This window comes from Stomoxys calcitrans, chromosome 3 (genome assembly GCF_963082655.1).
Source record: "Stomoxys calcitrans chromosome 3, idStoCalc2.1, whole genome shotgun sequence".
NCBI lineage: Eukaryota > Metazoa > Arthropoda > Insecta > Diptera > Muscidae > Stomoxys > Stomoxys calcitrans.
The window spans coordinates 25,456,809-25,482,505 of NC_081554.1; the positions used below are offsets into that span (position 1 = coordinate 25,456,809).

The 25,697-nt window shown below is 36.6% G+C and overlaps 3 protein-coding genes across 11 annotated transcripts in view; all 3 read left to right on the forward strand.

The window, feature by feature from the left end:
* The window catches only part of LOC106084890 (piezo-type mechanosensitive ion channel component), an 84,656-nt gene that overhangs the window by 22,478 nt on the left and 36,481 nt on the right, over positions 1–25,697 (forward strand). For all 8 annotated transcript variants that reach the window (XM_013248839.2, XM_013248846.2, XM_013248841.2 and 5 more), the window contains 8 exons: positions 2,971–3,198; positions 7,740–7,937; positions 8,143–8,711; positions 8,987–9,374; positions 10,125–10,800; positions 10,871–11,642; positions 12,755–12,912; positions 21,528–21,593. In XM_013248839.2, coding sequence (XP_013104293.2) covers positions 2,971–3,198; positions 7,740–7,937; positions 8,143–8,711; positions 8,987–9,374; positions 10,125–10,800; positions 10,871–11,642; positions 12,755–12,912; positions 21,528–21,593 — 3,055 coding nt within the window. The remainder of the gene's footprint in view (positions 1–2,970; positions 3,199–7,739; positions 7,938–8,142; positions 8,712–8,986; positions 9,375–10,124; positions 10,801–10,870; positions 11,643–12,754; positions 12,913–21,527; positions 21,594–25,697) is intronic.
* On the forward strand, positions 16,571–17,448 carry LOC131996445 (uncharacterized). The gene is made up of 2 exons (XM_059366161.1): positions 16,571–16,986; positions 17,068–17,448. The coding sequence occupies exons 1-2, from the start codon at positions 16,897–16,899 to the stop codon at positions 17,266–17,268; spliced, it is 291 nt and encodes a 96-aa protein (XP_059222144.1). The 5' UTR covers positions 16,571–16,896; the 3' UTR covers positions 17,269–17,448.
* Positions 19,908–21,011, forward strand: LOC106084894 (uncharacterized). Of its 2 annotated transcripts, none has more exons than XM_013248850.2 (2): positions 19,908–20,268; positions 20,330–21,011. In XM_013248850.2, exons 1-2 carry the CDS (start codon positions 20,203–20,205, stop codon positions 20,879–20,881), a joined length of 618 nt encoding a protein of 205 aa, XP_013104304.2. In that variant the 5' UTR covers positions 19,908–20,202; the 3' UTR covers positions 20,882–21,011. The 2 variants fall into 2 exon arrangements, with proteins under 2 accessions (XP_013104304.2, XP_059222143.1); XM_059366160.1 differs by having other exon boundaries at positions 19,909–20,232; positions 20,293–21,011.

Here is a 25,697-nt window from a genome sequence, read left to right on the forward strand (position 1 = left end):
GTATATGTGTTTTGGTATACATGGATCTATGTTGTTTTGTGGTGTTTTTTTTTTTTTTTGTAAAAACAAAACATTGGTATAAATTGTCCTTTGTTCTACTTAATGGTGCTGGGTTTTTAAGTCTTTTTTATTATAGTTCTCTTTTTTTAATAATTAAAAAATGAAACGTTTATGGTCATTTGTAGGTAGTTATAAAAACATTTATGGCCTAAAGGCTTTATAATTTATAAACAGTTTAGAACTAGTCTTTTGTAGGTTTGTTAATTGAAAGAATAATATGTTAGTGTTAAGTTTGTATATGAGTTGATTTTTAAACTGAAATTTCATAAGAAAACAAAATGATGTCAAAAAATGATGTTAACCCAGAGAGGGCAGCAAAGATTGAACCGAATGAAGGCTCACGAAGAAACTTTTTTCAATGAAATTTTCCTTAAAAACAAAATTACAAAGAAATTTTCCTTAAAAACAGAATTTCAAAGAAATTTTTCTTAAAAACAATATTTCAATAAAATTTTTTTAAAAACAAAATTTCAATGAAATTTGACTTAAAAACGAAATTTCAATAAAATTTTCCTTAAAAACAAAATTTCAATGAATTTTTCCAAAAAAAAGGTCAATGAAATTTTTCTTAAAACAACATTTCAATAAAATTTTCCTTAAAAACAACATTTCAATGAAATTTTTCTTAAAAACAAAATTTCAATGAAGTTTTTCTTAAAAAGGAAATCTCAATGAAATTTTCCTTAATAACAAAATTTCATGAAATTTCCTTAAAAACAAAATTTTAATAAAATTTTCCTTAAAAACAAAATTTCAATAAAATTTTCCTTAAAAACAAAATTTTAATGAAATTTTCCTTAAAAACAAAATTTCAATAAAACTTTCCTAAAAAACAAAATTTCAATGAAATTTTCTTTAAAAACAAAATTTCAATGAAATTTTCCTTAAAAACAAAATTTCAAAGAAATTTTTCTTAAAAACAATATTTCAATGAAATTTTCTTTAAAAACAAAATTTCAATGAAATTTTCCTTAAAAACAAAATTTCAAAGAAATTTTTCTTAAAAACAATATTTCAATGAAATTTTCCTTAAAAATTGAATTTTAATGAAATTTTCCTTAAAAACAAACATTTACTGAAATTTTCCTTAAAAAAGAAAATTCAATAAAAATTTTCTTTAAAAAAGAAAATTCAATAAAATTTCAAAAAAAAGAAAATTCAATAAAATTTCAAAAAAAAAAGAAAATTCAATAAAATTTCAAAAAAAAAAAATTCTATGAAATTTAGCTTAAAACCAAATTTTAATTAAATTTTCCTTAGAAACTAAATTTTAATGAAATTTTCCTTAAAAACAAAATTTCAATGAAATTTTCCTTAAAAACAACATTTCAATAACATTTTCCTTAAAAACAACATTTCAATTAAATTTTTCTTAAAAACAAAATTCAATGGTCGGAGACTTTCTTTGCAAATGGAAAAGGAACACCAGAAATCGAAACACATACCAATCACTATGGGACGCGTTTCGTCTTTGGTTTGAAGACTTTTCTACCATATTAGGTGTGACGGCTTCAAGGGCCGTACGTTGGTATGTTGCATTTGTATCATATTTATTGCGAAAACGCCTCTGTGATACAAAAACCACATTAACCAGGCTCGACAACCCTGTCTATTAGCTGTGCTTTGCCCAATGCATGTGTTTTTCGTGTAATGACAGATTTTTTATCTGTAACAACTACACTATTTCCATGGTGCACATGATTCTGTGCATCTGTTGGAAGTTGTATTGATGGCTTCGAACGCTAAAAGACGAATCCCAAACTTGGGCACACGGAGCAACAGCGAGAGCCGTTGTCTTACGTTCGAAGCCATCAATACAACTTCCAACAGATGCACAGAATCATGTGCACAATTAAAGTAGTGTAGGTGTTGCAGACAAAAAATCTGTCATTGAACGAAAAACACATGCATTACGAAAAGCACAGCTAAAAGACAGTGTGGTATTTGTATCATAGAGGCTTTTTCGCAATAAATATAATACAAATGCAACATACCAACGTACGGCCCTTGAAGCTGAAAATCTTCAAACCAGAGACGAAACGCGTCCCTTATGCGTTGCGATCTCAGGCTTTCCTTTTCCATTTGCAAAGAAAATCTCCAATCATTGAGCTCGTCTCGAAAGAGAAAAAGACAAAAATTGAGAAATTTAATGATCTTCGCCCTAACAGACAAAAAAAAAAACTTGAAATTGAAAATTCATTGAAATTTTCCTTAAACAAATTTCAATGAAATTTTGCTTAAAAACAACATTTCAATTCAAATTTCTTTAAAACAAAATTTAAATAAAATTTTCTTTAATAACAGCATTTCAATCCAATTTTCTGCAAAAACAAAATTTTAATTATATTTGTTGATAAAAACAAAATTTTTATATAATTTTTTCTAAAAACAAAAAAATTTAAAAAAAAAATTTTTCTAAAAACAACATTTTAATGGAATTTTCTCCAAAAACAAAATTTTTCTAAAGATTAAAAATCTATATATGAAATACAATGAGAACTGTTATAACGTTTTGAAATTTCTTTTAAAAATATTAAATTTTTTTTGTTACTAGGGGTTTTGGGTAAATCGTAAATAGCTCCGCAATATATTTCTGAATAAATCCCCTTTATAGAATAATTATAGAAAAAATATTTTTTTTTAGTTTAGTTTAGTTATAGGGATCAAAATCATTTTAGTTTTTAAATTTTGTGTTTTTGTAAAAGTTTTTGTTATTTTTCTCTTGTCATCATTTAGTTGTTTACATTGTCATACATATGTAAGATACTCATATTAATCTAACATCAGTCCTGTCTAACATCTAACAAATTGTTGTCCGTACTAGCTACATTCATTATAATTTCAAATGATTTCCTGTATATATATATAATTATTTTGTAATAATTTCCCAATTATGGTTCATTTCTCCAGTTAATGCGTGCCACGACACGCAAACCTGCCAATGATACGAATAGCAGCGGTGCTGTGATGGCACAAGCGGCCTCCAATGATATACCCTTGAGTAGCATGGAAACGAATCGCAATAATCGAGAGGAGGAATATAAATCGGGTATATTGGATCAAATAGCCTATGGCATTACAGGAGTGGGTGGATTTATCTACCAAAATAGTTATATATTCACCAATGTGCTGATGATGGTAAGTAGGGCAAAAAAAAACTATTTTAAGAACTAAATAACTAGCCAAATTGTTTAAGCAAATGGCTAAAGCTCAGAGATGGTCTGTCTGACGTATATGACATACATTCCCAACGTATAATACATATGTCGAAAACGTCGTAAACCTAGCCGTAAACATTATTTAAAACTTTCGAGAATTTATAATTATGGCCACCCTGGTGCATATGTAAAAAGATTTGACTATAACAGAAAAGTCTGAGTTTGAATCCTGGTGAGATTATCAAAAACATTTACAGTTTTCATTCCGCCTCGCTAATGTTGGAAGTATTTGTTACTATCTTAACGTGGTCAAACATCTTCGTAAGGCGCTGAAAAATTAAGTATAAAAAAAATTAAAACAAAACCTTTTTATGATGATGGTTTGATGTAGAAACCAAACAAGTAGCAGAGATTTTTCGAGGTTTATGACTTTACAACTTTTTATACGTTTTATACAACTTTAGCAGAGATGGTTCGTATAACTAACTGTAAACGTCCAGTTAGTTATACGAACCATCTCTGCTAAAGTTCAATTTTCCAATCATTTTCATTTCCTTCCAAAAGGGAGAGAATCCTGTTAATTTAAGGCGATAGATTCCAGCTAATTTGAGCATAAAGAATTTTTTTGATTTTCAAAATGAGATTTGACAGACAATAGACGAATTTAAAAAAAAACACACACACACACACATTAGCAGAAGTTTCAAAATCTGGTTAGAGCTTTTCATCAGTACCATTGGGTTTTACTGCCTCCTTCTCTGGTGAACCTGTATTTAAATTTATACGGATTCATAAATTTATACCACAAATTCATAAGCCATGACCAGTAGGCTCAATAGACGTAAAACACAATGACTCTGATGAAGGGCTCCATCCAGGCCTGCTAATGGCGTATTATCTGAAACAAATCCATGAACTGTAGGCTTGACAGATAATGAACTTTAGCCTATATAGACAGAGGAGCACAATGACACAGTGGAGAACAATGACACTTATGAAGGGCTCTAAGAAGGCCTCGAAACGTATGTTAATGCATTATTGTCTGTAAATAATCCATGAAGTGTGGACTCAACAGACAAGAAGCCAATAAGCGAAATGACACTGATGAAAGGCTCGAACCAGGCTTCGTTGTATTATATAAAAGTAGACTATGAACTGTAGACTCGATAGAAAGGAGGTCTGAAAGCAAAATGGCACTGATGAAGGTCTTTAACTAGGCATCTAAACATCTGCTTATAGTAAATTGTCTATAACTTATCCAAGAACTGTAGATTAAACGGACAGGAAGCCGGACAGCACATAGAATGGCACTGATTGAAGGCTCGAAGCAGGCCGCGATAGGTCTGCAGATCGAGTATTGTTTGTAACTAATTTAGAATTGTAAGCACAACAGACAGAAGACTAAAAGGCCCATGACACTGATGAAGAACTTCAACCAGTACTTGAAACGTCTGATAATAATGAAATATAAAAAATTTAGAAGCAAAATGGCATTGATGAAGTTAGATAACCAGGCATCGGAACTAATAGTGTATTGCCTGTTACTTATCCATGAAGTGTATATTCAACAGACATGTAGCCGGAAAGTACACACAATACCACTGATGAAGAGCTCTAACCAGGCCTCGAAATGTCTGCTAATGATGTATTGTCTAAAAGTAATCCATTAACTATAGGCTGGGCAGATAGAGGGCCTGGGAGAAAAATGGCATTGATGAAAATCTCTAAACAGACACCAAAAGATCTACTTATGGTCTGTAACTAATCCATGAACTGTGGATGCATCGGACAGGAGGCCAGGAAGTCCACACAACTGATAAAATACTCTAACCAAACGAGGACTGCTATGAGCTCTTCATTATAGCAATATATATCATAGCTAATTCGATCATAGGGATTTCGATCGATTGCCAAAAAGAATTTGGCAAACAACAAACGGATTTAAAAAAAAAAAACATATACAAACATTTCAAAAACCATGACCTGTCGACTCCGTATACAGAGGACCACTATGACACTGATGAAGGGCTCCAACCAAGACTCGAAACGTTTGCAATAGGTGTATTGCCTGTAACAAATCCATTAACTGTAGGCTTGACGGACAATGAATTTTAGCCTGTACGCTCAAACCAGTCTTCGAATCGTCTGTTAATGAACTTTTGTATGAACTTTTATCTATCCAGACAGGAGATTACAATGACACTGATGAAGGGCCTCAATACGTATGCTTATGATGTATTATCTGTAGGTAAGATTAGTTTGAAGAGAGGATATTAATCCGCCTTATGTCACTATGGACATAAAAGGCTCTCAGCAGGCCTTGAAACGTTAGCTGGTGAAGTATTGTCTGTAACTAATCCATGAACTTTAGACATCTGCAGATCGTGTATTCTCAACAGGCAGGAAGATGGAGAGTTCAATGGCAATGATGAAGAGCTTTAACCGGAACTTGAAACGTCAGCAAATGCTGTATTGTTATGAACGTTCCACTAAGAAACAGGGACATGCTTCTCATATATCAGTGAATGCAGTCCGATTCAAGTTTTTAGGCTCAATGATAAGGTCCCCCCTTTTTATAGCCGAGTCCGAACGGCGTGCCATAAAAGTTTTTCCATGGCATAGTACCTCACAAATGTTACCAGCATTAGGAGGGGAAAACCACCGCTGAAAATTTTTTCTGATGGTCTCGCCAGGATTCGAACCTAGGCGTTCAGCGTCATAGGCGGACATGCTTACCTCTATGCTACAGTAAAAGTAATCCATAAAATGTAAGCTCTATGGTACTGATGAGGGTTTTAACTAAGCTTTGAAACGTCTGCCAATGGTCTATTGTCTGTAACTACTCTTTGAACCATAGATTCAACGCACAGGAGGCAGAACACCACACTCAATGTCACTCATGAAGGGATCCGACTTGCCTGCAACTAGGGCCTTAAAGCAAAATGGCACTGATGATTAGCTTTCACCAGGCTTTAAAATGTCTCCTAATGGTTCTCTGTCTGTACTGAATCCACGAATGGTACGGTCGATAGACAGGCTACCAGAAAGCACAATGGCACTAATGGAGTTTTTATTAACTGTAGCTAATCCATGAACTGTACACATTTACGTGCTATGAACCTTGGGATCAACAGACAACAAGCCAGAAAGCGCAATGGCACTGATGAAGGTCTCCAACCAGGCCTTGAAACTTATCCATGAGCTAGAAATTAAAAAGTCATGAACTTTGGATTCGAAAAAAGAAGGCTAAAAAGGACAATGACACTGAGGTAGGGCTCCATCCAGACGTTGAAACTTTTGCTAATGGTGTATAATCTGTAACTAATCCAAAAACTGCAAGCCACGAACTAAAGGTTCGACAGAAAGAGAGCCACAAAGCTGAATGGCACTGATGAAGTGCTCTAACCAGTCTTATCCGTCTATTTTCTTACAATATTAGCACGACTCTCCTCTTTGAGAGAAAACAAGTAAAAGCGTGCTAAGTTCGGCCGGGCTGAATCTTGGGAATACACCACCATGGATTCTGCTAAAAATTTATGCAAACTAAATTTGGTTGAAGGTTGTAATTTTATTCTGTCAAACCAGCAAAAAATAAAGCTTCTAGGAACCGAACAAGCATAATCGAGAGACCGGTTTATATAATAGCTATATCAGGTTATAGACTGATTTGGACCGTACTTGGCACTGTTGTAGTAAGTCATTACAGAACACCGCATGCAAAATTTCAGCCAAATCGGACAAAAATTGCGTCTTGTGTGTAATCAAGATATCAAAATAGCAGATCGGTTTATATGGGAGCAAACCAGGTTATAGACCAATTTGGATTCTACTTAGTACAGTTATTTAAAGTCATACCAGAACACAACATGTTAAAATTCTGCCAAATCGGACAAAAATTGCGGCTTGTAAGGGCTCAAGAGGTCAAATCGGGAGATGGAAGCTATATTAGGTTATAGACCGATTTGGCACAGTTATTGGAAGTCATAACAGAACACTATGTGCAAATAGGACGAAAATTGTGTCTTCCAGGGGTTCAAAAAGTCAAATCGGGAAATTGGTTTATATGGAAACTGTATCCAAATCCGAAACGATATGACCCATTTACAATCCCCAACGACCTATATAAATACTAAGTATCTTTGCGAAATTTCAAGCGGTTGGCTTGACGCGTTCGACCGCTATCGTAATTTCGACAGACGGACGGTCATGGCTAGATCGACTCAGAATGTCGGGACGATCCAGAATATATATACTTTAGGTGTTCGCAGATCAATATTTCGAGGTGTTACAAACGTAATGGCTAGATTAGTATACCCCCATCCTTTGGTCGTGGGTATAAAATTAAGTGAAGTCAATCCGCTAATACGTTGATAATGATATAAGCTGAGTAAAAAACAAGAAACATCCAGTTTATGCAACGTATCAAAATTTTCCAGAGTAATGAAAATACAAGTTTCATACAAGTTTATTTTATTTATAAAATTTATTTTTTTTTATTAATTTACAAAATTTATTTTTTAGGCCTGGTCCATTATCTATCACAGTTGGTTGACATTTGTTCTACTGCTGTGGGCCAATGTCCTATGGATGATACCAAATCAACGCAAAGCCATGATGCGTTCTAGTCTCTTCATTGTCATCTATGCTGAATTGTTACTCATAGCCCAATATATCTATGGCATGGATTTGACAAATGATGAATTGCCCTCAAAGATTTATGTAAGTATTTTTATGTGAAATCCTAAGATTATTTGTGAGTTCATTGATATAAAGACAAGAAACAAATCACATTATGGCTCGTATTTGAACCCAGTCGTTCAGAGTTACCATGGCTCGGTAACAGTATTACCTTCGAATAACGCCATTTACCACATTATCACCATTACTATCAAATTTCAAGAATTTTCTTCATTTGCCTTTTCAGATCACTGGCATAAATCTGCAACAAATTGGCTTTGAACGTCCCAAGGACAATGAAATGCAACCATGTGTACCTCTCATAGTGAAAACTTCATTCTTGCTAATGTTCTGGGTCACCATGCGTCAATTTTTCAAAGAGAAAACGGAAAAACGACGTGACAGCACACTGGCCGATATGTTTGCCCCTCTCCATTTGTCGGTGCGCTCCTCGGGCGCCAATGATGAGGGTGATGCAGGTGCCGATGGCAAGAAAACCTCAAAGTTCCTAAAGAAAATAGGCACCGTTATCAAGAATCTCTTGGTTCGTTTGTGGATATGGCTGCTGATATTGGTCATATTCCTGTGTGCCATGACGGGTGATAAAATGACTGGCTTTAGAATATGTTACATGGCATTGTTCCTATTCTTTTTGCTGGTATTCCAATCATCCTCAAAGGCCTGGGTTAAACTCATGTACGGATTTTGGTTGTTCCTAATCTTCTATGCCATGTCCATATTGATATTGATCTATACGTATCAATTTGATAAATTCGATCAATATTGGAATGATTATCTGAATATATCGAAGACTTTGTAAGTAAAGGAGAAAACTGAGAAATTCCGAAATTTAATTTAATTTATTTCTTAGTCTTTTTATACCCACCACCGAAAGATGGGGGTATACTCATTTTTTATTTTCTTTTTTAAGTTTTTTTTTTTATTTTTTATATATTTTATTTGTTTATTTTTTTTTAATTTTTTATTTTTTTTTATATATTTTTATGTTTTTATGTTTTTTTTTATATATATATCTTTTTATTTTTTATTTTTTACCATTTTATTAATGTTTATGCTTCTCTTCTCTTCAGGCAAACTGACATTGGTCTGGAACGTTACAAGACCAAAGATTTACTTTTGCATTTCATATCGCCCACCATTATTGTCATTCTAACTGTTATACAAGTTCATTATTTCCATAAACGTTTTATTGCCTCAATGAATCAAACGCCAATGGTTGAAAAGCCCGGTCCTGATAATCAACAAAGACAACGCACTAAGAGTGGTTCACGTCCGGCCGACTATGAAATAAAGGATTTCACCGAATCGGCTGGCGAATTGGTGCGTTTGTTTTTGAGACGTTTCCGTCAGAAGGCTGAAAAATTCCTCAAACACTTCAAAGGTGTTTTCTGGAGTATATTGGAATTGCATTGGATTAAGGTTGTCTACATAACGGCCTTTGCTTGTGCCGTTAGTGAGGTAATGAATACGAAAACTATGAAATCAAAAAAAATTTATGGAAGTTTTTGACATGCTTTTGTTGGGACATTTGTAACAATGACAAAAAATTTTGCCAATATTACGAATGACAATTTATCTTACTAAAATTTTGAGGACCAGCCTTAAGATTTTCTATAGAAAATTTTGAGGACCAGCCTTAAGATTTTCTATAGAAAATTTTGAGGACCAGCCTTAAGATTTTCTATAGAAAATTTTGAGGACCAGCCTTAAGATTTTCTATAGAAAATTTTGAGGACCAGCCTTAAGATTTTCTATAGAAAATTTTGAGGACCAGCCTTAAGATTTTCTATAGAAAATTTTGAGGACCAGCCTTAAGATTTTCTATAGAAAATTTTGAGGACCAGCCTTAAGATTTTCTATAGAAAATTTTGAGGACCAGCCTTAAGATTTTCTATAGAAAATTTTGAGGACCAGCCTTAAGATTTTCTATAGAAAATTTTGAGGACCAGCCTTAAGATTTTCTATAGAAAATTTTGAGGACCAGCCTTAAGATTTTCTATAGAAAATTTTGAGGACCAGCCTTAAGATTTTCTATAGAAAATTTTGAGGACCAGCCTTAAGATTTTCTATAGAAAATTTTGAGGACCAGCCTTTAAATTTGTCCTCATTTATATTTTTGAACATATTTTCCTTTGCTTTTCCCATTTATCTTAGAAAATGCTTGTCTTATAACCTTATCTCGTAATGTCTACCCAAAACTCTTTTTAGGTATCCCTTCTTCATGTTCCCTTCATTGTATTGTGCGTTATTGGCGTAATATCCAATGTACGCATGCGCATCTTTTTCAGTCGTGTCATCTCATTAGTGGTCACTCTAATTGTACTCTCTAAAATGATCTATCAAATTGCCTATTTGGATCATACCAAATACAATGCGATTTGTGTGGAAAATGGTCAAAGTAAAGTAGTGGGCAACAATGCCGAATGGTTTGGCCTCTTTAAAGCCAACTCTGAGACTGGTCTAATGGGTCTGCTTAAGAAGTACATTATCTACATGGTCGTAGCCACATTACATGCTGTCATCTCATTGCGTCAATATCAGATGCGCCGTTTGAAAGGCACCCAAAACGATCCCCTGCCCAAAGTACCCTTCCCGGAAGTAACCCGTGAAGATGCCGAAAAGAAATTGGAGAGCATGATAAAATATCTACTTAACTATGGTTTCTACAAATTTGGTTATGAGATCTGTATGATTGCTTTGGTGTCCACGATAACCTATCGTCAAGATATTGTGGCGGTGGCCTACGCAGTGTGGTTGGTGTTATTGTTGATCTTCAAGCGGAAAAAGATAGCCCACTTCTGGGGTGTATTTCAGATATTCATATTGATATCGATTATAGTGCAATACATCATTTTGGTACAACTGCCACCCACAATGTGCACCAGTAAGTAGCTTTATATAAAATTATCTGAAATGTTGGGTTTTCATTCCTTTTGTTTTTTTTTTTTTTGCAGAATATATCTGGGAAGGTTCACCATTTTCCGAATCCATACAAAGATGGGCCATGCTGCCGGGTCATTTGAAATATGATCATACGAAAAAACTCATCTTCGACTTTATCCTTTTGCTCTTGGTGAATCGCCAAAAGCGAGTATTTTCCATTGAAAATATACCCAACTTCCCGGGAGGCAGCAATCAATCCGTGGTCAAGGATATTGCCAATCTGGGCAAAGTGGAATTTGTTAATCCCACCCATGATTTCCTATCGCACATGCGTAATTATTTGGATATTTTCAAGCATGCCATTCTATGCGGCTTCTATTGGGTCACTTTGGCTGTGGTATTTTTGGCTGGCACAAGTATAGCGGACTTTTTGGCTTTGGGTTATCTGATAGGAGCCTTCTTGTTTTTGTGGGAAGGCTCTGATTACTATTTGCGACCCATCAAATCCATTATAAATCGTTGGAAAATTCTTATAGCCTATAATGTGGCTAATATTGTGGTCAAGACCTGTCTACAAATGGCCGGTTGCATGTTCATGGACACATTGGTAACCAAATGCTGTTGGCTTGTTCATATTTTGGGTATAAATTGTGCCAGCAATGGACCACCTCCAGCGGATATAGATGACAATGATGGTGGTTGTCCTGCGACAACAGTACAGGTGGTTTTGCTCTGGGATTCCATATGTTTCGCCTTTCTCATTTTCCAGTTGAGAATATTCAAGTCGCATTATTTCTGTCACATCATTACCGATACCAGAGCTAATAATATTTTGGCATCAAGGTAAGTGGAGAAACAAAAACAATTTCAAAATGTATAATATCTAATTTGAAGCTATGACAAAAATTTAAACAAAATGAATTATAAAATAGAAAATCTTGAGGACAAGCTTTAAGGTATTCTGTGGATTATCAAGAGGGCAAGCCTAAAGATTTTCTATAAAAACCCTCTTTAGGCTAAAGATTTTCTATAGAAAATCTTTGAGGACAAGTCTAAAGATTTTCTATAGAAAATCTTTGAGGACAAGTCTAAAGATTTTCTATAGAAACTCTTTGAGGACAAGTCTAAAGATTTTCTATAGAAAATCTTTGAGGTCAAGTCTAAAGATTTTCTATAGAAAATCTTTGAGGACAAGTCTAAAGATTTTCTATAGATAATTTTTGAGGACAAGTCTAAAGATTTTCTATAGAAAATCTTTGAGGACAAGTCTAAAGATTTTCTATAGAAAATCTTTGAGGACAAGTCTAAAGATTTTCTATAGAAAATCTTTGAGGACAAGTCTAAAGATTTTCTATAGAAAATCTTTGAGGACAAGTCTAAAGATTTTCTATAGAAAATCTTTGAGGACAAGTCTAAAGATTTTCTATAGAAAATCTTTGAGGACAAGTCTAAAGATTTTCTATAGAAAATCTTTGAGGACAAGTCTAAAGATTTTCTATAGAAAATCTTTGAGGACAAGTCTAAAGATTTTCTATAGAAAATCTTTGAGGACAAGTCTTAAGATTTTCAATAGAAAATCTTTGAGGACAAGTCTTAAGATTTTCTATAGAAAATCTTTGAGGACAAGTCTAGAGATTTTCTATAGAAAATCTTTGAGGACAAGTCTAAAGATTTTCTATAGAAAATCTTTGAGGACAAGTCTTAAGATTTTCAATAGAAAATCTTTGAGGACAAGTCTAAAGATTTTGTATAGACAATTTTTGAGCACAAGCCTTTTTGAGAAAAATTGTTTAGAACAATTCCAAAAAGTTTCAGTCGAGAATCTTAAATCTAAAGATTGGGTCATTTAATTTTGTGTCAATAGCTTTATATTGGGTTTAATACTTTAATCAATCTACAGATATTCTTCAATAATAATGCACTAATTATTTATCATTTTTTCTTCCACATTGCAGAGGTGGCGAAATAATTGAGCACTTGCGTCAAAAGCAAATTGAGAAGCGCCAAGAATATGAAGAAGAAGTTTTGCACAAAATCAAACGTAAGATGGAAAAGATACGTGCCACTCAACAGAAAATGTTGAGGCCCTTAGAAAAACCCACCCATTTCGATGGTAAGTTTGCAATTCTTTATATTTAAATTTATTGCTAACCAAATAGCTGGGAAAATGTGTCAACATCTTTGTGGAATTACAGACTTCAGTGTTGGTAAATATGTTACAGCATATACCAAAAACTTTTCCATTTGGAGAAGTGGCGGTTTTTGGTTGTGATATGCCATCAACAAATTATTCTTAATTCTTTCTCAATTTTTATGTTGCTGCAGATTTTTTTTAGTTCAAACAGTTGTCTTGATAGGGTTATAAGATAAGTTCTCGTTGTCTTTGGTTTGTTTTTATTATTTTCTTTAATTTTGAAATGGTCCTTTCGTAACCTGATAGTTACGAAATTAGGCTATAATTCTACCCATCGAAACTCATTTTATTTTAATAATGGTAACCGCTGTAAACAATTTTAACAACCTTCTATATTTATCACACAAAATTTTTCATGTAAAAATGTGGTATGTGGATTTTTCTTTGCCACTGTATATAGGAATACTTGATTTTGAGTTGCTTATTTTTAGTCATATAAGGTGAGAAACTTGTGTTGCTTGGTGTATGATGAGACAAATGTATTCTCATTACATAACTTCTTTCGGGAAAATGGTAAAAGTATGGAGTTTATCTAAAACTCTTGGGATACGGAATGTTTCAGAGAGATTCTTTTTTATTTTAGTCGAATATCACGTGTCATGGGATTACAAACTAAAATGGTTGGATTGAAATCCTCTAAAAGTATTGGTTTGCCCAAAAAGTAATTGCGGATTTTTTAAAAGAAAGTAAATGCATTTTTAATAAAAATTAGAATGAACTTTAATCAAATATACTTTTTTACACTTTTTTTCTAAAGCAAGCTAAAAGTAACAGCTGATAACTGACAGAAGAAAGAATGCAATTACAGAGTCACAAGCTGTGAAAAAATTTGTCAACGCCGACTATATGAAAAATCCGCAATTACTTTTTGGACAACCCAATATTTGTGTGAATGTTTGTCCAAAAGCGAATTTTGCCCAGAACATCCCACTTCAAACTGCTCACATCACTGAGTGAAGTCCGGTACAAGTTTAAGCTCAATGAGTTCGAACGGCGTGCCGCAATGCGACACCTTTTTGGAAAGAAGTTTTTACATGGCATAGTACCCCAAATATGTTGCCAGCATAAGGAGAGGAAAACCACATCTAATATTTTTTATGGTCCTGTCAGGATTTGAACCCCGGCGTTCAGCGTCATATGCGGACATGCTAATTCCCGCGGTTTGTGAGATGTTTAACCCTGGTTCCGTAAGGGAATGTTCATGGGCAAACTTGTTTTTGCATGGATGTCTCTACAGGCCACAAGCAGGAGTATATTTCTTCTATAACAAAAGTTCGTCCCATAGCATGGGATGCCACTGACAATCGTATGATGCTAGGGTTTGACTGATTCCGTACTAATGCAACAGTTCTAACCTCTGCGCCACGGTGGCCTCCTAACAGTCCCTCATAAACTAAGATCTCATGTGGAGGCCACCGTAGGGCAGAGGTTAGCATGACCCGACTATGACGCTGAACGCCTGGGTTCGAATCCTGGCGATACCATCAGTAAAAATTTTCATCGGTGGTTTTCCCCTCCTAATGCTGGCAACATTTGGGAGGTACCATACCATGTAAAACTTTTCTCCAAAGAGGTGTCGCACTGCGGCACACCGTTCGGACTCGGCTATAAAGAGAAGGCCCCTTATCATTGAACTTAAACTTGAAACGGACTGCATTCATTGATATGAGAGAAGTATCCCGTTGGCCCTGCTCCTTAGTGGAAAGTTCATGGGCAAAAAAATTTGCATTGCATGTAATTCAGAGCCTTTACCTCCACCTGACTTTTCAAATAGATTATATTTGTTTGACAGAGTCGGCAAATCATCAAAAAAAAATCATCAAAGAAAATAACTTCAACCTCAATGCCTTTGTTCTTTTTGGAAGTGGAGGATTACCGCATAATAACGCTGTCCGACCCTCTCTTCCAAAAACGCTCTTTCCGCAATGTTGTTGTTGGAGCCAAGGCTGCGGAGTCTTAATCTCGAATCCGGCCTCAGGCTGGAGTCGGACTATTTGGGCTTAGTCGGTCACCGGTTTGATGTCGGGGCAAGCTTACAAAACTCCAAACTGCTCTACGATCCCGTATTCAAAACCTCGACTTCGCGGACCTGTTTGAAGCCACATGCTTGCATTGCGTGTGTAGGTAGCGATCCTCTCCAAGATCTTTAGCGGGAGCAAGGTTGTTCCGTTACAGAGAGCCAAACGCCGGGTGTAAGCTGCAATGTAGTTCATCATACGGAGTATGAGTGAAGACATGCGGGCCATGCCCGCATTTTAGAGCTAAAAGAAATGTCCCTATTTCGAAAAGCGTCCAATACTTGTTGCTGCACCTGTTTCTTCACGTTGCTATATATCTCATTTTGGATTACCCTAAAACTCCTCATGTCCAAAGCCCAAAGCAAACATTTATAAGTTGTCGAAACACAACTGTGTATACTAAGGCGGAAAATGTTGCCCAAGACCCCGTGGGTCGGAAATCGAAATCGAGCTTGCCTTTTTTTCACGACCAATGTTTTTTTTGTTGTCGTTGCAACATTTCCATGTGGAGGTAGTGATCCTCATCGAGATCTTATAGTTAAACCGCTCGTTCTGGTCCATAGGACGGATCCCCAGGGGAACGTAATGGCCATTGGTTGTTTAAAGACGCCAATTACTCGCCTGTTCATATTGAGACTTTGGCCCTCGCTGTAGTTATTGGGACTTTGGCCCTCGGGATGGATTAAGGTTCTATAATCCACTCCGGGCCTGAAGAACCCGACGTTATAGCTTGCATGAAAGTTTCCTGGGCAGGCCTTATTTTGCCATCAACGCCACTGTCTACTATAGCAAATGTGGATACAACAACAACTATAGTAGCCTGCTGGCTTAGAGGAGCCGTCGGGCGTCAAATTGCCATCTAGCAAGTCTCATTTCTAACTTTCGTAGAAGAAGCAGATTGCTATTAAGTTGACAGAACCTCAAAAACATGCAAGGAATATTTCTGTGCTGAAATACACTATTAAAAAGAACTTTATAGTTATTACTCTCTTCTTCATCTTTTCTGAAGTTAGGGTAGAGTCAGGTGTCACCAGAATCCTGTTCCCCGACCCCGTCTGATGTATATCTCGCTGGCACGACGTCTAAATAATCAGGTGGCCTCTTTTCCAGGCTTTCCTTTAGATATAGTTGCAGGAGTTACGTTATTTAATCCTAACTTTTGTGAAGAATCATACACCCCTAGAACTACAATTCTTGAACCCCGTTTAAACTGCTCCTTAAACCCGGTTTTAATGGCTTCATCATCTGTTTTCCTTTTTATAAAATCAGCTGACGAGAGCCTTAATTCTGGATTTAATGACCAGTGTTAACGGGGCTTTAGAAAATCGTTAGACACGGAGTGCCGTACCAACTTAGTTTTAGGGGGATACTTGGCTAAAAGTTTGAGTACTGCTACCTATTCTAGCAGGAATGTCTGGAGATAGTTCATGTACTCGTATAGAGGATAACCACTCTGTGTCCATAGATAACCTCTTATCGCTATGTCATAATCTTTTAATTGCAAAGTTGACCTCGCAAAGCACCACTATATGTTAAAAATGATAAAATAAGTTTTTTATTACGATTAAATGCCTCATCCTCCTTACAAAATTGGAGAAGATAACTGAATAGTTTCTTGATAAAGTAAAAGTGATTTTTATAAACTATAAAAAAATATGTGTATGTGTGTATATTAGGCCTTAAAGTAGCTGCTGCTACAGCAGTAGCCCCAATACCGTTGGAACACAATGCTAGCTTCCTGTCGTGTAATGATGGTTCGGGTTATCATACGCCCCTGGGCAGCAATGGATATCAAAATAATAGCAAAAGTAGCAGCAGCAACAGTCCCAGCAGCAGAAGCAGCAGCATTGCTGGAGAATCTGATAATGAATATGATTTTAATTCAATGAATGAATTTGATATACCACAACAACATAAGGATGTGGATATGCATTTGATATTGCCACAAATCGAAATTGAAGAAAATACACCGCAGGTATTTTTGAAAAAAAAAAGAAAAAAGATGAAAAATTAAAAAAATTTATACTTTTTTTATATTTTTATTATTTCACTGAAGCCTTTTACACCCTCGTCAGATGCCATTACCATGCCTCTGGAGGGTTTCCTTGAAGCACCACGTTTATCATGTCACTCGAGAACCCATTCGGATCTATCACAGCCCAAGTATGTTCGTCAATATTCCGATGATGGTTCTAGTGATGTGTTTACTACAACGGTAACGTTTTCCTTAGTGTACAAAAGGAGGAAGTTAAGCTGAAGTTGGCTATATCACCTAAAACAAGTAAAAGCGTGATAAGTTCGCGTCAGGTCAAATCATATATACCCTCCACCATAGATGGCATTTGTAGAGTTCTTTGCCCGGTATCTCTTTTTAGGCAAACCAATGGTAATTAATAAGAATCGCTATGCTATTCGAGCCATATCAAGTTATGGTCCGATTCGGACATGAAATGAATTTTGGAGACTATAGTAGAAGTCATTGTGTTAAATTTCAACCAATTCGGATAAGAATTGCGCCCTTTAGGGGCTCAAGAAGTAAAATCGTCAGTCTATAGACTAGAGCTGGCAAACTATCGATAGTCGCAACATTCGATAGTTTCCATATTTATAATAATAAATATCGATAGTAGCGAATTTCCCATCACTTATATTTGAAACGAAATTGAGAGGAAAAAATCAGGAGATCAATTTATATGGAAGCAATATCAATGAACAAACAGAATAAAACCAATAAGCTTGCAAAATATCGATGACGCTATCGATCGAAAGCACGCTAACATTCGAAGGAGTAAAGCTAGTCGCTTGAAATGTTGCACAAACACTTCTTATTAGTGTATGTCGATTGGGATAGTAAATGAGCCATATCGGTCCATGTTTTGATATAGTTGCCACATAAACTGATCGTGGATCTTGACTTTATGGGACACTAAAGGGCGGAATTCTTAACCGATTTGGCTGAAATTTTGTATGACCGCTTTTTTCATGACCTTAAACATACATATGTGTCAAATATGGTCTGAATCGGTCTATAGTAGATCTGGCAAAATATCGATGGCGCTATCGATATTTTAGTTTTCGGCTGAATATCGATTGATATTTTACCTATCGATACTATCGGCAAAGTTCTACTAAAGGATGATTTTTTAAGAGCTATAGGAAAGTTTTTCAAAAAAAGAACGCATAAATTTCAGAAAAATGCATGAAATTTAATATTTGAAGATTATTTCATGCAAATGTTGACCGTGGCTGCGCCTTAAATGATCCATCCGCTTAGTCCAATTTAGGCATACTCTTTCCAACATTTCGGCAGGTATCTCACGAATGCGTCAATTGAAGCAGGCTCGTCTGTATAAGCATGAGCTTTAACATAGCCCCACGAAAAAAGTCTAAAGGCGTTAAATCGCACAATCTAAGCGGCCAATTGGCCGGTCAAGAACATGAAATAAAATGTTCACCGAACTCACCTCTCAATAAGTCCATTGTTACGCGTGCTGTGTGGGATGTGGCACCGTCTTGTTGAAACCACATGTTATGCAAGTCAAGCTATTGCTTTTTTTTACAAAAAAAAAAAGTTGGATAACATCTCATGATAGCGTTCACCATTCACAGACACGTTATGATTCGCATCATCTTTGAAGAAGAAGGGTCCAATGATGGCACCTGCCCATAAACCGCATCCAACCGTGACTTTTTCTCGATGCATTAGTAACTCTTGCAATGTTTCTGGCTAATCATCTCACGATAGCGCTCACCATTCACAGCTACGTTACGATTCGCATCATCTTTGAAGAAGAACGGTCCAATGATGCCACCAGCCCATAAACCGCACCCAGCTGAGTCTTTTTCTGTTGTAACTCTTTTGGTAACTCTTGCAATGTTTCTGGATAATCTTCAATCCAAAATCGACAACTCTGCTTATTTACGTGTGTGTTGAGCTTCGCTACCTTAACACACTTTCTTCCTAGAGAAAGCATTTTGATAATAAAATTCATTAATTTGCAAGCGTTGTTCGTTTGTAAGGCGATTCATGGTTAAATCATAGACCAAAATGAAGGTGTTTGACAGTGAAACGAAACACGTAACGTGCGTGAGCTTTTTGAACCTGTGTTGCCAAGAAGATAATTGTTAAAAAATCACCCTTTATTCGAAAAATTGAACAAACAATTAGCGATCCGATCGTGAATGTATCCCAATCACACAATTTTCAATCGTCCATCTTGTTCAGTATTGCAAGTATCATTCGCGTTGGACCATAACTTGAAAAGTCTTCCTTATTAAAACTCCCAACTTTACTTTTTGGACCCATAGAGGGCGCAATTATCTTCCGAGATCGAGTTTCATTCCTAAACGAGGTCGAGTTCGACTCATAAATGTTTTGATTGTACTTCAAGCTGATAAAAAAAATTTTGGAATTTCTTAAACGACAAGATTTTTTCACAAAAAATTGTTAAGGAAACCCCAATACGTCATAAACTTGCTGTTATACACCTTGATGTAGTCCTGTAAGGCGAGAAAATATCCTACCTTTTCACTAATTTAATCTTTGCGGCCTCCCCGATTCCAGAGGTGAATGGTATAGTGATATGAAATCAAGGAATGCCGAAATTTTCGGTTGCAGCCAAGATTTATTCATTTACAGATAGTAGCAGTTGCCCCACAACAAAATATTTAGTGCACCAGCTGTCAAAATTAGTGATAAGCGCAACTCTGATTTTGAGTATGTTACTATTTCGCGCCATTTTTCGTTGTTTGTGTGTGCTATGGTTCTTAACTATAACACCCACACAAAAACAAAACTCGTTGACAGATAGTGTAGCGAGAAAAAATTGTACTCGGCTGTTTACGGTACACTACCTGGTAATTATGCCATGGTTGCAGCCAAGACATTTATGTCGCCACTGAAAAATAGTTGTGTAGAATACAAGATGGCGACAAACATCGAATTATAATTTTGGCCGAATTTTAATCATTTTTGGTTAACAAAGTACAAGTGTACTAAAATTAATCGCTTTTATTAGCAAATAACTAAATTTCATGCTGCATGGAACTATCAACACATATATTTCCATTCGTAATTGCAAGAAAAATGCTACAATGCCTATCATGTCACCTTGTTACGCAAAGAAAATTTCATTTGAACTAAATTTTCGTTAACGTTAATGGCAACAAAAATTTCATTTAGGATACCTCTATGGATTTCTTTACGAACATTTCGCCAGAGGTGCATACTGCGCTAAATGCGAAACAGCCAACTTTGGTATTAACTTCCTTCAATTTTAAGGTAACAAAGAGGTTATATTGAAGGCTATTTATTTTAGAATCCCATTGCTCGCCCATCGCCCCTTCTACTCTCGGCTAGAACTCTGCAAATGGACATGAGCAAAAGTGCTGCTAGCTCTATCATATCATCGAATTTAACACGTGAAAGTAATTCCTCCATAATGCGTGATCAAAGGCGTCGTCAATCTTCGGTTAATGCTGTATCCTGGAATGACACCATTTCCATACAACATTCTAGCAATGCTCCCAGAACCTCAACAACGGCTGAGGAAAGCCAATGTGTTACCATGCGCCAACAATTGTTGCATAGACGCCATCAAAGTTTAGGCAATGCCAAGTATACCATAGATGATCAACGTTCCTCACAGAAATCCCAAAACGATGAGGCTCCAAAACGCCGTCGCTCTAGCAATTTGTGGTGGGCCCAAGAGGAGGCCATGAGGAGCAATGCACGCCGCCCCTATAGTTGGGGTCCCGTGGGTACGGATATTTTTGCTACGGACTCTACCTCGTTAATGTACCAGACTGCTGCCTACATGTGTGACCTGCGCTTGCTGCATGGACAATGTATTTTATGGAATTTCTTTTGAAAAATATGTCTTGTTTCATACTCTTTTTCCAAGCAATATATTTTTTCTATTCAAATTAGCAAAAACAAAAAATGTACAAACAAAATAAATGCTTTCGATGAAACCAGAAATAAAGACACCCCTTTTTTAATTATTATAGATTTTTTTTTGTAAATAACACCAATTTACCTTAAAATCAAATAGATGAACATCAAAATGTGCTGTGTTTCCTTCACAGAGTGTGGGGGAAGCATTATGGTTGATATACGCTATGATCGGAAACCTGTGTACAAAAACTTTACACTTTTGGAATGTCTTCAAATGATTATTTTTCTTCTTCTTCTTAACTTCTGAGTGTCTAGTTTAGCTAACATTGTAGAACTGTAGAACCCTGCTCCATGTTTTGTGCTGAGCTTTGGGATCTCTTCAATCACGAACTTGAGCTGCAAACAAAGTTCTCTGTTCATTTTTTTTTTTTTTTCAATGTACCAAACACTGGATGTTACACCTTATCCAGGCTGAATTTTCTTAACCCTCCCCCTTCAAATTCTTTACTCTCTCTAATGCTTTTATGTATAAAATAATTTTTATGTTGCTTCAAATTTTTACATGCATTTTTCTTTGAATTTTTTTCTTGGTTTTTTTCAAATCTTTTTTGAATTTTTAGAACATGGAAACCCAGTTTATGGCTCACGACCACATAAAAGGAAAGAAATTAAATTGCATCCTGCCGGTAAATGTTTTATTTTTATACACACAATTTTTCAGTTATTATTATTATTTGTTTATGTTTAATACACTATATAGAAGCATGCTATTTTTATGGTTAATTGTAGATAGTAAATTATACAAAGTTGGATTTTTTTGTTGCTATTTACTTCCCTGGTGCTGTTGTCCTTTATCTTTTAATTATGCTTTTCTTTTCCTGTCTCACTGCATAACAATTTTTGGTATAAATATGAAATTTATTTTATTATATCCTATACTAGCTGGACCGGGCCCGCTCCGCTGCGCCTGCTTTTACTTTATATGGAAAAAAATTTTCCTTGGAATATTTATTTTCGACAATTAAAGAGCTTTTAGAGAATTACCATGCTACAGAAATATTGGGTTGCCTAAAAAGTAATTGCGAATTTTTTAAAAGAAAGTAAATGCATTTTTAATAAAACTTAGAATGAACTTTAATCAAATATATAATTGCCATTTTGTTCGATAACCTTTTGCCATCTTTCTGGCAAATTTAGTATTCCACGCTCATAGAACTTCTTGCCTTTATCTGTAAAAAACTGAACCAAGTGCGATTTTATAGCCTCATCATTGCCGAAAGTTTTACCATTTAAGGAGTGCTGCAAAGATCGAAATAAATGGTAGTCTGATGGTGCAAGGACAGGGCTATATGGTGGATGCATCAAAAGTTCCCAGCCAAGCTCACTCAGTTTTTGGCGAGTGACCAAAGATGTGTGCGGTCTAGCGTTGTCCTGGTGGAATATGACACCTTTACGATTGACCAATGCTGGTCGCTTCTCCTTGATGGCTGTATTCAATTTGTCCAATTGTTGACAGTAAACATTCAAATTAATCGTTTGGTTCCTTGGAAGCAGCTCAAAATATACCACACCCTTCCAATCCCACCAAACAGACAGCATAACCTTCTTTTGGTGGATATCAGCCTTTGAAGTGGTTTGAGCTGGTTCACCGTGCTTGGACCATGATCGTTTTCGACTAACGTTGTTGTAAACAATCCATTTTTCATCTCCAGTTATGATTCGTTTTAAAAACGGATCGAATTCATTGCGTTTAAGGTGCATATCACAAGCGTTGATTCGGTTTGTTAAATGAATTTCTTTCAATTCATGTGGTACCCATATTAAAATTGACGCCAAACAAACAAATGCAAACAAAATTTCGCGCACTTTTTTTCTAAAGCAAGCTAAAAGTAACAGCTGATAACTGACAGCAGAAAGAATGCAATTACAGAGTCACAAGCCGTTGAAAAAATTTGTCAACGCCGACTATATTACCGACAAGTACTTTTTGGGCAACCCAATAGTATATCGCTTAACAAACAGTTTAACAATATAAATGCTTTTATCTGAATCCCATATGATCTTTATTGATCTACGAATTTAAGTTTGGATGTAAGGTGTACTCCATTCTTAAAATACTTTATTTCAGCCCGATATTCTCATGGTGTCTGATTTAGGAGCGTTTTCGGGGTGAGATGGTCCCCCAGACACTTGGTCCTGAAAAAATATCTGCATCGTGCTCTTCTCTCAAATATCATTTATTTAAACCCCATATTGCCCCTGGTTTTGAGAGGGAGTTTACAGGATGAGGCGTCCCCCAAACACATGGCCCCAAAATTGGTTATCAAATTCGTTTTCTAATCTCAAATTTCCCTTTCATTTGAGCCACATATTGGCATGGTGGAAAAATGTTTAACCTTTGGCGGGTGTTTTGGTGAAGGCATCACCTGCAAATACATGGTCCTACATTTAGATATCAAATTCGTATTCTACTCCCAAATATCTTTACTTGAGCCCCATTTTGCGATGGTCAGTAAAACATTGCTGTTTGTGGGGTATTTTGGGAAAGGCGTAGGTAGACCCCCGAAAATTGGTCCCGAAAGTGGGTATCAATTCTTGCCCCACCCCCCAATTCCTTTCATTTAAGCCCCACATTGACATGGTGGGTAAATATGCCCGACCACCTGATGGAGGTGGTCCACATGAGAACTGAGAAAACAGCCCGTCGCAGTTTGGAGGGCGGCATTCTGACAGATCTGAATATTATTCCACTGCATGTCACAAAGTTGACGAGACCACACTGGCGCTGCATAACTTACCACAGACTTTGCTTTGTACGTGGTCAACAAGGTTTCGTTGTCTGCAGCCTAAGTGCCGCCAGCAGGTGACTTAAGGACCTTGTTTCTACTTTGGACTTTATCGCAAATTGCTGTCAAATGTGTCGCCAAGTATTTTGGGACACTTGATGGTCAGAATCATTTCTCAATCGACCATTACAGTCAGCTCAGTATTCACCTCACGTGAACAATGTGGCTGAAAATTTGGTGGCCGATATCTTCAGATTTCTTGCAGCGAAATATGAGGCAACTTCGTTGAGGTATACGTTCAACCTATCGAAGATGTCAACAATGGTTGGGGGGCCTGATGCCATGATCGTGCAATCGTCCGCATATGATACGATCTCTATGCCGTCAAGAGGGAGTGGAATGGAGGATAGGTGTAGGTTAAACAGTGCCGGAGATATCCCCCGACCTTGGGGAACTCTCTGTTTCACTCTACGGTGCTTCGACTTCTTATCCTTAAATTCCACAAATGACCGGCGACCACACAGATAATTCGCGAACCAACTTTTCGGGTCTGGTTGGAGGGACGTGTTGGCGATGTCTTCAAATAATTTGTCGAATGCAATCAATAGGTATAGTGCCATGAGCACCGTCCTATCACAAATATGTGCGGTAATGGCATGCAATGCTGTTGTTGTGCTATGCAGTCTTCGAAATCTATGTTGATGCTCGGCGAATGGAATTTCTCCTACGAGGCTCGGGAGGAGTAATGCCTCAATCGTCTTTGCTACTGGTGGGAGAAGGGAGATCGGTCTGTACGACTCCCCCAAACTCGGGTCCCTTCCAGGCTTCAAGAGCGGGATCACTCTGCCCATTTTGCAGACATCGGGAACTATAAGAGTGTTCAAAGACAGGTTGAGGACAGTAGAAGGGGACTCAACTCCAGGTGAACCCAGATTCTTCATCATCAATGTAGAGATTCCGTCGGGGCCCAATGCCCTAGATGCTTTGGCGCCACGGATGTCATTTGTGACTTAGCCCACGGCAAATTATGAGACCACGAATACGGAGACCACGAATACGGCTAATGGCTCTCGGGATGCACAATAAATTGATGTAAATTTGCTGTCCAATTATTTGATGCAAACCTTGGATTTTCTGAGAGGGTGGTGTGGTCCTATTGCCCACTAGCTTGAGCTTAGAGTCCTTCTAGAGAAAATAAGCACTTAGAATAGAACTGAAACATTTTTTAAAAAATTGGGCGCCGAGTTGCTAGCGAACTCACAAGAAGCCTTGGTCTGTGGTATCATAATGGACTACAAATTGTCTAAGTGAGCTGGGAGGACTACCACTATAACCGAACCCAACCTGCAAAAGTTTCGAACTACCAGGGGGAGTTCCTATTCCCCCCCCCCCCCCCAGCTTGAGCCTAGAACCTTTCTAAATTAAAAGAGCATTTAGAATAGAATTGAAAGATTTTTTAGAAATAGGCAACCCCGGTAGCCGAGGTGATATCGATCTCCGATTACCAGTGCAGAGGCTGTGGTCTGTGGTATCATAATGGACTACAAGTGGTCTAAGTGAATCTGGAATGGACCACCACTATTACTCAACCTGCAAAAGTTTCAATGGTATGGGCCATATCTGCCAATGACTCTTCAAGGGTTCATAGAGAACTCGGATTACCAGTACGGAGGCCGTCGTTTGTGGTATCAATGGACTACTAGTTATTTAAGTGAGTCTAGAAAGGACTATCACTATTACCTAACCTACCTACAAAAGTTTCGATCTTATGGACCATATCTATCAACGATTCTTCAAAGGTAAGGATACCAATTCCCCAGACTGAAGAGAGGACCAAGTCCCTAAAACCAGACACGGAAAAAGTTTTGATTAATCCTGATACAACTCCTTGTTGCAGTGACATAAAAAGTGCAATACCATCTCCAACTTCTCGTAATCGCAGACCTAGTAAAAGACCATCCACCCTTTAATCCAGCGCTGAGTCAAACCTAACATTGTAATTAC